Source organism: Zeus faber (assembly GCF_960531495.2).
Source record: "Zeus faber genome assembly, chromosome: 14".
NCBI classification, from domain to species: domain Eukaryota; kingdom Metazoa; phylum Chordata; class Actinopteri; order Zeiformes; family Zeidae; genus Zeus; species Zeus faber.
In genome coordinates, this window is record NC_137200.1 from 24,234,300 (window position 1) to 24,248,706 (window position 14,407).

Genomic DNA, 14,407 nt, shown 5'->3' on the forward strand with positions numbered 1-14,407 from the left:
AGCGCCACGATATAAAGGAGAGCGTCTGTCGCACTCTTCTTATGATCCATCACAGAGATGAACTGATTTTACGGAGCAGTGAAATTTCCGGCTTTGGTGTTTATCTGTGCTTTTTTCTTAAAAAAAAAATTGTTACAGAAGTGACGTAAGCTCTTCTTCTTCGTGTCCTCTGATGTGTTGCGGCGCAACATTTTTTTTAAATGTCGGATAGCCCACCACTCACATTTTAGTCCCGTCTCATCATAGATGAACAGACACAAGCATACGTTGTGTTTATGGGAGGGGTTTCAACCCGAAACAGCCAGTGAAACCAAAGATGCAAACTGACCACCACGCCCACGAAAGGCGGCCCAGATGACACGAAAACAAGCTTACTTTGGTGTCACTCAGTATTCAGTGATCCTAAAACTGTTGTTTGTTATATTGAGTGTTATCCTCAACATTTAAAATTTCGTAATATGAAAAAAAAAAACACATTAAAAAAATGTAATGTAAAAAAACCTTAGTTGATGGATCCATTCATACATTTAATGTATTTATTATGCATTTAACATTTATTAAAATAATTCATTTTTATAAATGTATTAATAAAAAATAAAACAGATATAAACAAACAGATAAAGCAGTATACTAAAAAGGATTTTAAAGTTACTCCCAATGCACTGCAAACAAACCTTCAAATCGAAAATGAGTGATGAGGACCGGCTGATCAATAAAAAAGAAAAATGCAGATGAAATGTTGGGATAAAATTCAGATTGCAGCGATTGTTGACAGGAACCAAGGAGATTTTATATTGTAATGAATTCTTCAGTAAGCGCAAAATGAGCGTCGAGTGCCGGTACTGTACCACTACCTGTGAGTCTCCTCTGCCGTCGGGGTAAAGGAGTGCGACAGACAAAAGGGCAGTCTGCTCCGTCGGCTCTGAGAGAGAGCCTCCCGCTGGGAGAGACGGACACACAGGACGACGGGCTAATTAAACAAGCCGCCGCCTGCTGGGACCCATGACTCAGTACGCTGCCATAGTCCCTCCGTTGCTTCTCCCTCTCGCTTACCCACCTGAAGTAGTTATTAGACTGTCAGCGGGTTAACAGTGGAAAGACTGGAGGGAGCATGATGCATGATGGGAGATGGGGAGATGAGACACAGATGGAAGGGGACGGTCATGTCCCACAGCAGTAAAAGGTACTGAGACGGTGCCAGAAGGTGTTATGTGTTTTGTTTTGTTTTTTTGTTTTTTTTACTGAATGGATTAAGGAGACAAAAATGTTCCTGAAACGGAGAATTTGGGCTGAATAAAATGCGCCAGCTATGGCCCAGTAAAACATTTTGTTGCCATATTTTTCCACGGTTACAGAGTTCATACTACGGTCGGGCATTATATTGATATTATTTCGATATTGTCATATGAGACACGATATCCTCTGAGATTATAGTTATTGTAATATTGTGATGAAGTCAAATGTTGTCTTTAAGTAACGCATATTTCTGAACTTTATAGCCAGTAATAGCTGTACTAATCAATGGCTCTTGCTGCTTGGTTGTAATATCCATAAGTATTGTTTCTGAAATATTTATTTTATGTTAATATTTAATGAAAGCACCAAAAACCATCCCCAAATTTTGATATTTGTCAACGAAACAATGATACCTTATTGTGTCAATATCACCCAGCTCTAAATCTGGCCTCCGTATACCTGTTGGATAATCACTCTTCTCATCTACCTCTGAGGAGTGGCGGCCGTAATGTGAACCCTCTCTGTGCTCTCCTCAGACTCTGCTCCAGCTACCCACAGAAGCTGCTGGTGCCCGTTTGGATCACCGACAAGGAGCTGGAGAGCGTCGCCTCCTTCAGGTCCTGGAAGAGGATTCCTGTGGTTGTTTACAGGTGGGCTACAGACTCGCACGTTCATTGGACTTAGAATACGATACGAAATACAGGGTTCACAATATATAACGTGTGGCGGGTTCGATGGTTACGGAGCTAAATTTAAATAAACTATTGGATACCTGTAAAAAATTGGCCTCAAAATTTCCCTCCAATGTTGAAGAACATTAATTCCAGATGCTAACCTACGCTGGCTTATGAGAGTGAGGGGAATTGCAGTCCAAGTCCCAAAAAGTAATTTATTGGCCCATAGGAGGGCGTGGAATTATCTGGACAAGTTGTAAAGTGTGTCGAATGAATATGGCTTTGGTTACTGCATAGCGTTCCCTGTGGTTGAAGCTCCAGCCGAGCAACACATGTTTACTTGGTTCTTCAGCAGTACTCGTGAAAAAAGAAAAATAGTAACGTTTTTGTGCTCCAGTGATTATCCTCTTATTTATATAGCTAAATTTTACAGTTTTATATGAACATTTGTCTTTAGCTGGATTGTCCACACAGACACACACACACACACACACACACACACACACACACACACACACACACACACACACACACACACACACACACACAGGCAGACATATTTCAAACCATCCCAGAGTACTGAGAGAATCACGAAGCATATCGTTCTCCTCCATGTCCAGAAAGTAAAATCGGTGTTCTTGTCTTTGAATGACTGTGACCCAGGCACCAGAGGAACGGGGCAGTCATCGCCCGCTGCAGTCAGCCTGAGATCAGCTGGTGGGGCTGGAGGAACACCGAGGACGAGTACCTGGTGACCTCCATCGCCAAGGCCTGTCAGATGGACACCGGGCTGAAGGGAACGGCACGAACGCGCGGGGAGGGCGGCGATGCCTCGGACAGCGACTTTGGTACGAGCCACTCCGGCCGACGCGTAGCGCGTGCAGCCATTTGTGGGATTTCCTAACGTGCCCTCTTTTTAAAAACGAAAAAAGGCCACCGCTATTTCAGGATTCACTTGTGATAATCTGTTTCATTCATTTTCCTGCTTCTAAACTGGACCCAATTATAATAATGAGAGCTAACGTAGACAGTGAGGCAGCACATGATGCAAGTGCCTGGGAATGTGCGGTCCTCAATTATGCCCGCATACATTAGACGCACAATAGCTTGTCATCAACATAGAGCGGCTTTGTTAGGTTGAATTAAATGCTGCATTTAATGTTCTCTACTTATGGCCCTGTTATGTCATATGTCCTTTTAGGAATCCAGGTAATCTTGAATATACACAATAGAAATATTTTATTTCTATTATTAATATTTATTTTTATTTGTTTTGAGATCAGTTGTACTAGAATGGTGTATATACAATTATTCGGATACTGAACAGAACTTCTCTTAAGAGCTAATTCCACTGATTTGTCCGATAATTGACAGATAATTTAGCTTTATCTCCTTTCTTTCTAAATGTAGTTGTTTTTTCCCCTTGACTTTTTCACACATAGTCAAGTTTCTTTCTACAGTCATGAATACATTTACAGCAGGTAAAATGTCTCGATACACTGGAGGAGATTCAGTGGCTCCAGCTGCGCAACGCCGTTCTAATCAACTGAGATATGTTTTGTTACTGAAAGGACCGACGGGCCTGCCCAGAGAGGGTGAAGTACAGTGTGTCCATATCCATCAGGTCGTCGTTTTTTGGCACGCTAGAAAAGCACAATGTGACACCGATTGAGGAAGACTGCAGAGTAAAATCAGCAGTAGCTTCCAGGAGTCGTTACTTGTCTTCCTCCACGCGCTAATAGAGTTCAGCTCCTGCCCCGGTGCGTGCTAGTCGTGTCACCGGGGGAGCGTATTGATCTATTTTTTTTCGCTAACGTCTCTTCCTCCTCTCTTCTGACCTCTCCCCGTCCCCGCTCCTCTTCCTTTTTCTTCCACTAAGTCGTCTCCCTGTCTCTTCTCCCAGACTCCTCCCTGGCAGGAGGCCCCGGTGCTGATGACAACGCAGCGCGGCAGAAGCTGTTGATCTTGGACGCGCGCTCCTACACCGCGGCCGTGGCCAACCGCGCCAAGGGCGGGGGCTGCGAGTGCGAGGGTTAGTGTTGTCCGTGAAACTGCTGCTTTGACACCTTGTCAAGGTCAAAAAAAAAACAACCGGGGGGGCAAGCTCTTAAAGGGATGCTCGAGTGTGTTGTGGCACATTTGCTTTTGATGGTAGTAATAGTTTATAGTGGCTCCTAATGTAGCTGTATTTAACACTGAGATCTTTTTAACAAGTCGTCATAAAGACGAGGAAGGTATCGCTTTAATAACTCCGCTTTTTGAGGTCTTGATTTCCCTAATTATACGGGAGACTAGGGAAATTATTTGAGCCCCTCTGCAGCCTTGCGTTAAGAGTAACCCTTTCAAGGGAAACATCCAACTTACCAGCAATTTTTGATCAATTCAATTTTTGATCAATTCAATTCAAAATACATACATTTTGTTTTGCTTTGTATGTCTAACATCTTCCTTCAGCATGCTTTTGTGTTTGTCTGTGCTTTTAGAGTATTACCCCAACTGCGAGGTGATGTTTATGGGCATGGCCAACATCCATGCCATCAGGAACAGCTTCCAGGCCCTGAGAGCCGTGTGCAGCCAGATCCCAGACCCAGGAAAGTAAGTCAATACAGCTGACCTTTCCTCGCTGATTGCCTCAAACCCTTCTCTGCTTCCCCACCGCCGCTCGAGAGAGGAATCCAGACCCACTCCCGCTGGGCGAGCCAGCTGTCTGTCTGTAAAGTGTGTGTGTGTGTGTGTGTGTGTGTGTGTGTGTGTGTGTGTGTGTGTGTGTGTGTGTGTGTGTGTGTGTGTGTGTGTGTGTGTGTGTGTGTGTGTGTGTGTGTGTGTGTGTGTGTGTGTGTGTGTGAGAGAGAGTGTCGCAGTGTAATGTATTGATGTTTATGTCCGTCTGGGAGCAGATTGCTCACTGAGAACGTGTCCCATGCTTGTGTGGCTCTATGTACACTGCACTGCAGTAACATGCGTTTCCTCTTTCAAGTGAAAATGTTTTCCTGCTGTTCTGGAAGTGTTGTAATAAGACCCGGCGAGGCCTCTAGAGATCTGGGTCAGGTGCTTGTTCAGGGTTACATCAGGTTACTTCAACAGAGTTAATCAGGGTTTCACTTTGTTGACAAGGCTGAGTGAATCAGGGTTTCACTTTGTTGACAAGGCTGGGTTTGAGTATGTTTATTTGTATAGCTTGGTTTCAATTGGTAATCCGTAAGATCATTCAGTTAAACAAAATGTTATACTTGATATTTATCCTGTGTTTTATACTGTATAGCTGGAAATTTATAAGAAGCAGCCATTCAGTGTACTTGAGGTTTGCATGTACTCCTCTCTATGCTGAAATTACACAATTTAGTCACTCTGTACATGCATTGGACAGTTTGATCCATTCTTTCAGATTTATATTTCTCTAATCTGTGCTCTTTTCGATGGGCTTTGACTTTCAGCTGGCTTTCGGCACTTGAGAGCACCCGTTGGCTGCAGCACCTGTCCGTCATGCTCAAAGCAGCCACTCTGGTGTGCTCTGCGCTGGAGAGGGACGGACGCCCCGTCCTGGTGCACTGCTCGGACGGGTGGGATCGAACCCCTCAGATCGTGGCACTCGCCAAGATCCTGCTGGACCCTTTCTACAGAACCTTAGAGGTCAGTTCACTGCGTAAACTGCCCCCTCTCACGCATTGCGTCATTTAGATTGACTGAATACTTGACCTTTAACCTTATATATCATACCCCCCTCAAATGAACCTATTAAGTGTCTGCTGTCTCCCTCTCTGACTATCTCTTCCTGTCTGTCTCTCCTGTGTCTCCTCTTTTTTCTCCCGCTTTATCTCTCTCTCTCTCTCTCTCTCTCTCTCTCTCTCTCTCTCTCTCTCTCTCTCTCTCTCTCTCTGCCTGTCTTCCTCTCCTCTGTCTGACTGCCTGTCTCGCTTCCTCAGGGTTTCCAGGTGCTTGTGGAGACAGAGTGGTTGGACTATGGCCATAAGTTTGGGGATCGCTGCGGCCACCAGGAGAATGCAGACGATGTCAGTGAGCAGTGTCCCGTCTTCCTGCAGTGGCTGGACTGCGTCCACCAGCTGCTCCAGCAGTTTCCCTGCCTGTTCGAGTTCAACGAGGCCTTCCTGGTGGGTGCTGCTCTGCTTTGCATCCTTCCTGACCTCTATCAATTTCTCTCGTGCTCTACATATTTAGATATGGGGGCTATGGTCATGCCCCTGCATTCATCTTTCACCATCCCTCTCCTCAGGTCAAGCTGGTGCAGCATACGTACTCATGTCTGTACGGCACGTTCCTTTGCAACAATGCGCGGGAGAGGGAAGCTCGGAACATCTACAAGCGCACCTGCTCCGTCTGGTCCCTGCTCCGGGCGGGGAACAAGAACTTCCAGAACTTTCTCTACATCCCAAGTCACGACATGGTAGCCGAGCTTTTGTCTCTCTCATATAATTATATAGGATGGCATATTAGCCATTAAAGAAAAAACAGTTATTATTATTATTATTTAATATTATAGAATAAAAGTTTGTTTTTTTGTGTTTTTTGCAAGGTAAGGTTTTCTATTTTTTTTTCTAATTGTTGTCAAATAAGGTATGACAGACTACTGTAGAAGAATGCTCTAATCAGATCTTGGACCCAGCAGGCGATGGTGTTTGTGGTAGAACCCCGAGGCCTGTAATAGGCCGTAGAGGCTTCTCATTATGACTGCCGCCTTTGACGGTTGTACACTGAGCTGATCTGCTGGTCCATTAGAGGTTTGGGACTGAAAGCCACAGTAGTATTTAAAAGAAAAAAAAAGTCAAAGACAGAAGTAGCTGTTTCAACTCACATTTGACCAACTTTCCAACTCGCTTGCTGGTGAAATGACTTGCAAACTTCAGCTCCTCCTCACTCTCCCAACCTTTATGAAAGGTGTCAAAGGAAGACTCTGGTCATTTTTTAAGCTGACCCCGATTGGGGAATGGGGCAATAATGACCACGTACAATAACTGAATCTCAACTAGAAAAAGGAAGGAATGTCTGTGTCGGTATGATGTATGTATGTATGTCCTTCTAGTATCTCAACAACCGTTCATCCAATCTACTTGCTAGCAGTGTCGAATTTGGTGCAATTAAGACACTTTTAATATTAATAAACTTTCAATAAATAGCGAACAGAGAGGGGCGGGGCCTCTGAGTTTCATCTTCCATTGTAGAACACAGGACTGAATCATTGACATTTGTTTAACTGCGCCATTAAATGTCTCCGAAAGTCTAACATTTTTAACAGGCGTGTACTCATTCTCCCAATAGTGGATCAATTTAAGAGATTCGGATTCACTGTGGTTGACTCCCAATGATACAAAAATAAGTAAAAAAGGGGGCTGTCCTTTAACATTCTTTAGCACTCGTCTCATATAATGAGATTAACCTCGGGTGCTGTCTCTCTACCTGTCTTGTCTGCCAGGTGCTGCAGCCGGTGTGCCACACACGGGCGTTGCAGCTGTGGACTGCCGTCTACCTGCCCACCTCCTCGCCGTGCACAGCTATAGAGGACGCCATGGAGTTGTACCTCCCCCCCAGTGTTGCAGGAGACGAGCTCACCTCCCGCTCCCTGGACAGGTGAGGTGTTTTGTCTGCTGTCTAGACACCCCGAACTGGATGGCGCACAAAGCTGCCGTTGTTGTTTTTTTAATCCACTGCACGTTGCTCGATAGAATCTATGTTGAGATCTATGCTGCCCTCTAGTGTTACAAATAAACACTTGCATAATTTTTCTGCAGCTAATTGATGCAATCTATGCAATTTTTGACTTTCACAGATACAGACTTATGCTAGGGTCACACTACCGCCGACGGGGTCGCTAAATGAAACCAGATCACTCTCGCCTTGTCGCCAGGTCTCCATGCCCACTAAAGCCCCGGCTTTTGTGGGCGTGTCAGACCAAAATCGATTGGCTGTTGTGGGCGTGCCAAACATTGCAAACCTCTCTCGTGTTCCGTATCTAATTAGATATAGCTACATCATCATATTGATAAATGATGCAGTGTACATTTTTTTTATTAAAATGGAGTGGCTGTTTAGCAAAATAAATAACCTTTTATAAAAGATACCTGGCTAGTCAGTAAAGAAGTGGTCGGGCGTCCATTTTCCAAGGATCAGCGCCATTGAGAGTGCATCTACCCTTCCTATTGGCTATCGCTCGTCACCCGTCGCTGCTTATTTGCATGAAGTTTAATTTTCTCTTTGTGAAGCACTTAGTGATTTTGCTCTATTGATAAAGTTTATTATTATATTTTACAAAATCTATTTAAACAAGTTATTTTCCATTCCAGAACTAAGAAGTATTCCTTTTGTATCCCCACTTCCAGGCTTCCGAAGACCCGCTCCATGGAAAACCTGGTGTCGGCTTTTGAGAATGGGGTTTCCCTGGTGCGCACATCGAGCGACCCCAACCTCAACAAGCACTGCCAGGAGGGTCGCTCGGTCTTGGACCCCACGCCCGCCACAGGGGAAAGCTCCCCGGAACCCCCCCTGGTGGTCAGACATGGTGCCCTACTACACGCTGACCCCCCTGGGGTGGAACCTGCCATTCAGAGTCCCATCGCAGCCTCAGAGGAGGAAGAGGAGGCTCCGAGCACCATCAACAGCTGTGAAGAGGCAGCAGAGGCAGCAGAGGCGGTCTGTCTTACCACTCAGCCCCTGCCCTCCCTGGCTCTCCCCCCTGCGCCCCCCCTGACCGAGGAACTCAGGGTGACCCAGAATCCCCCCCACACTCCGATCCTCCTGCAGGCTTCGCCTCAGATCTGCAGCTCGCCGCCTCCAGCTCCACCTCTGCCTCCTCCCCAGGAGGAGACCGAGGCCCCCCCCAGGACCGCTGACGCTCCCGCTTCACCTGCACACAAAACAGAGGCGTGTTTACCTCTCCCTTGCAACGGCACCCCCCCCACTGTCACCACCCCCATCAGACTCCTGAACGGACCGGGCGGCTGCCACACCAACGGCGTCCCGGCCTCGGTGGAGCTGCTGGCTCTGAAGCAGCTGGTCCCTCTGGTTCCCCTGGAGGACTCCACAGAGACCCTCACCGAGGAAGGAGAGCTGCTCCCTGCCACCCCCGCCCGTGATGAGGTGCCAGCCAAAGCCGAACCTCGGAGGGAGAAGGAGGAGCTGAGGGTAGAGGCGTGGAGGGATGCTGAGCGTGCGCTAGCGCCCACTGTGGTGGACTGCACCCAGGCCGCAGCGCACCACCTGATCTCCAGGAGCCAGCTGGCTGACCTGGCGCTGCTGGGCTCCCACTGGGAGAGCGTCCAGGGTCTGGTCCAGTCCGCCTGCCGTAGCGCCAGCCACTCAGGCTTCTGCCGGGCCCTGCAGCCAGCCGCCTACCAGAGTCGCCGGCTGGCCGGCAAAATGCTGCATGGGCAGGGCCTCGGCATGGCCGGCGGGGCCCAGTGCTGCCGCAGGGAGGCCGTACGAGGGCCCGGGAGCCCGCTGCAGGCCGGGTGGCTGTCCGCCGTCCGCAGCGCCGGCTACACGGCACTGTGCGGCCCGCTAGCGGCTGCCTCCAACGGCTACAGCTCGGCGGGCCACCAGCTGCTGCCCGCCTCCTACTCCTCCCCCTCCTCCTCCGGCTCCCCCCCGCCTTACCTCGACGACGACGGGCTGCCGGTTCCCATGGACGCGGTGCAGCAGCGGCTGCGCCAGATCGAGGCGGGCTACAAGCAGGAGGTGGAGGTGCTGCGGCAGCAGGTACGGCAGCTGCAGATGAAGCTAGAGAGCAAACAGTACGGCAGCCCGCCCTCCGAGCCCGACATCGACTACGAGGACGACATTGTGAGTCACTCTTTCTACCATTTGCACCTTGACGGGTCCATAACGTTTCCCATCATATTTATCAGAGCGCAACATGACCGTGTCATGCATTGAAACTTTAAATTTATTGGAACAATTCTCAACTAGTTAAAGAACAAGTTGAGGAAAAACAAAATTAGTTATAGAGACAAATTGAAAAAATATTCAAAAGTAATTACAAATATTTGACAAAATATTTTAATAGTATATATTTAATAATATTTTAATACAATAATATTTTAACTTAGTTTCCTATTAAAAATAGAAAAATAAATATCTCTTACGAACGCTGCTTATTCGTAGCTGCTTATTTAGCTGTGATTTACAATGGTTTGGGGCATTGAAATCATACTGTCATACGGTTGCACTCGGGTTTGAAAGGAAGGTAATAAGGTGATGGAGCCCGTGACGTTCCATCTGATTATATTTGGATAACGGCTCTCCCGCTTTCTGCCTCAGACGTGTTTGCGGGAGTCGGACACCAGCAACGAGGAGGACTCTCTGTCCACTCACAGCGAGGACCGCCTGTCGGAGGGCAGCTGGGACCGGGTGGAGCGCAAGGACACGGAGGTGAGTCTGCTGCAGCGTCCACCCCCTCCTGTCTGTCGCCTTCGAGGGTCTGGGCGCCACACAATGTCATGGAACCATGAATAATCTGTCGCCACGAGATGGTGCTGCTGAATTTCTCTCATCATGACAGTGTTTTGATTAAGTGTTTGTGTGTGCGTGTGCAGGTCACACGGTGGGTGCCTGACCACATGGCCTCCCATTGTTTCAACTGTGACTGTGAGTTCTGGATGGCCAAAAGACGTCACCACTGCAGGTGGGTCCTCGAGTCACTCTCGTCCGGTCACTTTTACGGGACGCCGGGTCTCTGGCGGCAGCATTTTTAAGATGCGGAGTAAAGACTCCCAGAGCATTCTTACAGATCAGTTACCGTGAGTAGAGAGACGAGGTGTTGCTCACTAAACTGCTGCCATTACAAAACCGATGAGTTTAATATGCTGGGAGGGAAACATCACATGTGCCTGTTACATCAGGGTTCCTGTACCGTGGTCGCCCAAGGAATTGCAGCGAAATCATGCAAAATCATTATTTTATATATATTAGGGGTGCAACGGATCACAAAACTCAAGGTCAGGATCGTACCACCGTTTTCAGCCATGGATCGGATCATTTTTTGGATGAGAAAAAATTTTAATAAAAAAAAGGGAGACAAATATAACTTTGCTTACCATTTATTCATGTAAAAAAAACACGTAAAGCTAGGAACCTTTGCCCACGGCCTTAAATGACAACAACATACAAGATGTGCAATGTTTAAATAAAATCTTAAAATACATAAAATATTCAATACTCAGTTGTAAAATTAAAGTGCGATATGGGGCCGTCTTCCTTTAAAAAAAAATGTTTTTTTAAGAAAATATATATATGATCAAATCAGTATCTTGTTCAATTTCGCACGTTTGGTAACAAACCAAATTTCCCGAAAATCGTCTCGCAGTCAAGCGAGTTACAGTCAATTTTGTAGAGAAGTCTGCATCTCTGGACACACATGGTGTGTGTGTCGATATTTGTTCACCAGTGGGTGTCCAGCGCTTCCAATACGGAGGCCAGGCAGACGCGGAGCGGCGACGTACGGCCGTTCGTTCGCCACGGCAGCGTAGAGCCACGTCACGTAAAGCCATCACTGTGCTTCCATCGCACAACGCGGCAGCATCTGACTTTATCAGTTGACCACAACTCTGCGTCCACATTTATGGAATTATTACTTCCAAAAGTAACAGCGGCAGTGGAACTCTTGTCTCACGATGATGGTTTAGATTTTGCAGTTGATCCGGGGTTCACATGCCGCGAACCTTACGGTTCGTAAGGGGGCGATACGTACGGATCAGCTACGTGCTGTTACACCATTACTACTTATAAAACAAACAAACAAAGCTGAATGACTTATTGTCGATTCATTTGAACGGCTGTTGATTTGACAGTGGACACATTTGGAAATGCCGTTCTTATATTTACTGTGTTTATCTCCGAACGGGGATGTTTTTGGAAGCCGAGAAGACGAAGGAAGGATGGTGCATCAGTGTTCAGACTCGCCTCTCAGACTTTTAATCGTTACGGTCAAGGTTGTAACTGGCGGCGCCCGCGTAGCTCCTGGTTTTCACACCTGGGAGTGGCCCGTCGCTGTAGGACACCGTCGGCGACATGTTGCGCCTCGCTGGGATACACCTGCGTGTACACACAGTCGTTCAAAACGTCCACGCGGGTGTTCAAAGCCAACAAGTAGAGCGGTTGCAAGTGAGACAGGATTACCTTATTGCAATTATTTGGGCTGAACGCAATCATTTTGCAAAATCCGTTAGGTTATATAATTGTTTTCACCGAAATGTCAAGCCAATGTTGAGTTGTGAAAAGATTGCGTTTCATAATGAGGTGGAATTGTAATATTGCTCCCTAATTGTTTTAACTGTTGTCTGGTTGACCTAACGGTCCGCGAAGCTCCCGTGACTGTTCCGGCCGCGTCTGGGAAGCTCCTAACATGTTTCCGCCGCCGCCCTCAGGAACTGCGGCAACGTGTTCTGCAAGGACTGCTGCCACCTGAAGCTGCCGATCCCGGACCAGCAGCTGTACGACCCGGTGCTGGTGTGCAACACCTGCCACGACCTGCTGCTGGAGTCCCGCACACGCGAGATCCGCAGCCAGCAGCTCAAGAAGCCCATCGCCACGGCCTCCAGCTGAGAGAGCTGCCCGACAGCATGGCCCCGCCCCGCAGTGCCGAGGGTTTGGGCGGACGGGGAGGCCCGAGCGCCCCTGCCGGAGCCGGAGCCGCCGCCGCCGACCCCCGAAACTGCCGCCGTCACCGCCGGGCCGAAAGACGGGGGGAGGAACTGTTTCGCTTGGAGAAGACGCTCGGCCCCCGGAACAAACTGCGCACTGAGGGACGGACGCGGGGAGGTTCCGAGCTGAGAAGGCGGGAGACCGAGCCCTCTGCGCTCAGAAGGGGGGCGCATCCGAGCCTGGAGCGCTGCGGCGTCCTGCCGCCGCCTCCTCCTCCTCCTCCTCCTTCCGGCGACCCCTCCCCAGAGGCGGGACCCACACCTCCCCCGGCGTCCCCACCCCTCCCCCGCAAAGTCCCGCACCTTCACACAGACTCTGTCCATCGCTTCAGGGGGGACCCGTCAGGACCCCCAGAGCCTTTACCTGTTCTACTGGACGTGTGCAACTTTAGAGAAAAAAACGAACAAAAAAAACAAAAGGAGGAAATTGCTGCTACAGTATTTAAAAGAAAAAACAAAAAAAACAACAAAAAAAAATTTAATTTTGTATTCTCATTTTGTGCACTACGAGCTGTTGTGGATTTGAGGGAATTTGAGACCAAACATGAGCAAAAGGGAGAAATCTGCTGTTTACTTTGCCCTTTGTTATTATTTCCCCTCGGAGCTTGAATGTATTAAATAGTTTGTAACTGGAAAGACGGAGGTTGTTGATGTGCGTTCGCTGGCTCGTCTTGTTCCCTCGTCTGGACGCTGTGCCATATCTGGGTTGTCGTCTTTGAAAGACCTTCTTTTTTTGTGTTTTGTTTTTTTTTGTTTGTTTTTTGTTTCCTCCTCTAGATGGCAGCATGTTTCTAACTGTCCATGTCTGGTGAGTGTAACGGCTGCTTAATAACAGACAACTGAAGACTAACAGGTTATTTTGGGATGGATAACGAGGCTTATTTATTTCGAGGGGCGGATCCCACCGTCAGCGAAGGCGCTAAAACTTTTTTTGGGGGTTTGTGCGGAATCGTGAAGAAAGGACCCCACCCCCCACCCCACCCGGAAATCTCATCTCTAGTTATCTGATCTGTAGCGGTGGCTCCAATCTGTCACTTATTGTTGTAAAGAAACGCACTGTAAAAGTTAAATCCCATGGGTTGAAATAAAGATTATATCATGGTCCTGCGTTTAAATCTTATTTGGTTGTGGTAAAGGACAGGTCCATCTCCACCTGTAGCAGAAGGGCGGGGGTGTGGTCGAAACCAATTCGGCTCTGCATCGCGGGCCGGGGACGTTTCCCGCGACCTCAGGAGGAAAAGACGCGAATGGGTTTCACGCCCGAAGTCTGTTTTATTTCATCTCCCGAGTCAGTCGAAAAGTCGTTTCTCCTCCCGTGCGCGTTGTGTGTTTGTTTTGTAGCGTGCGGTGTCTCAGAGGGTGCAGAGAGGCGGCGCGGGAGGGTTTTTTTTTTTTTTTAACTATTTCAGATCCAAAATCCAAAAAATCACAAGTGTGTGAAATAACAATGTTTAAAATAACTATTTAGGATATTTCCCTTCAACCACCCGTCCCCCAGTTGCAACAGGGAAATGTAGTCTATGTAAATATCAAATAATTGTATATAATACAATAATGATATTTACTCTCAACTCAATTCAAAGAACACTTTGTTTGATGTCCTGATGAGAAATAAAAACATGTTTCAGCAGCATGAACCCAAACAGAGGATTTGACCAAATAATATACCGATTCAAGTCACAGAAAGTGATCATTCATGGAACGTCATTCGAAAATGGAAACCTCCCCTGCTGATTTAACCCTTTATTGTCAAGATTCAATAGAGGTTTATTCGTCCTATCATATACATTCATACATATATGCAGTGAAATGTAATGCACTGCAGCCGGTGATAACACACAATATGTC

At 47.5% G+C, this 14,407-nt stretch overlaps 1 protein-coding gene across 8 annotated transcripts in view; it reads left to right on the forward strand.

Annotated features, from left to right (window-relative positions):
• Positions 1-13,660, forward strand: part of mtmr4 (myotubularin related protein 4) — a 52,122-nt gene extending 38,462 nt beyond the window's left edge. For 6 of the 8 annotated variants that reach the window (XM_080014095.1, XM_080014096.1, XM_080014098.1 and 3 more), the window contains 12 exons: positions 1,773-1,886; positions 2,574-2,758; positions 3,790-3,942; positions 4,394-4,505; positions 5,345-5,540; positions 5,834-6,019; positions 6,142-6,312; positions 7,339-7,493; positions 8,243-9,701; positions 10,179-10,289; positions 10,454-10,542; positions 12,284-13,660. In XM_080014095.1, coding sequence (XP_079870221.1) covers positions 1,773-1,886; positions 2,574-2,758; positions 3,790-3,942; positions 4,394-4,505; positions 5,345-5,540; positions 5,834-6,019; positions 6,142-6,312; positions 7,339-7,493; positions 8,243-9,701; positions 10,179-10,289; positions 10,454-10,542; positions 12,284-12,461 — 3,109 coding nt within the window. In that variant the 3' untranslated portion in view covers positions 12,462-13,660. The remainder of the gene's footprint in view (positions 1-1,772; positions 1,887-2,573; positions 2,759-3,789; positions 3,943-4,393; positions 4,506-5,344; positions 5,541-5,833; positions 6,020-6,141; positions 6,313-7,338; positions 7,494-8,242; positions 9,702-10,178; positions 10,290-10,453; positions 10,543-12,283) is intronic. The other 2 variants (XM_080014093.1, XM_080014099.1) reach the window with 1 other exon arrangement.
• Positions 13,661-14,407: the final 747 nt, after the last annotated feature.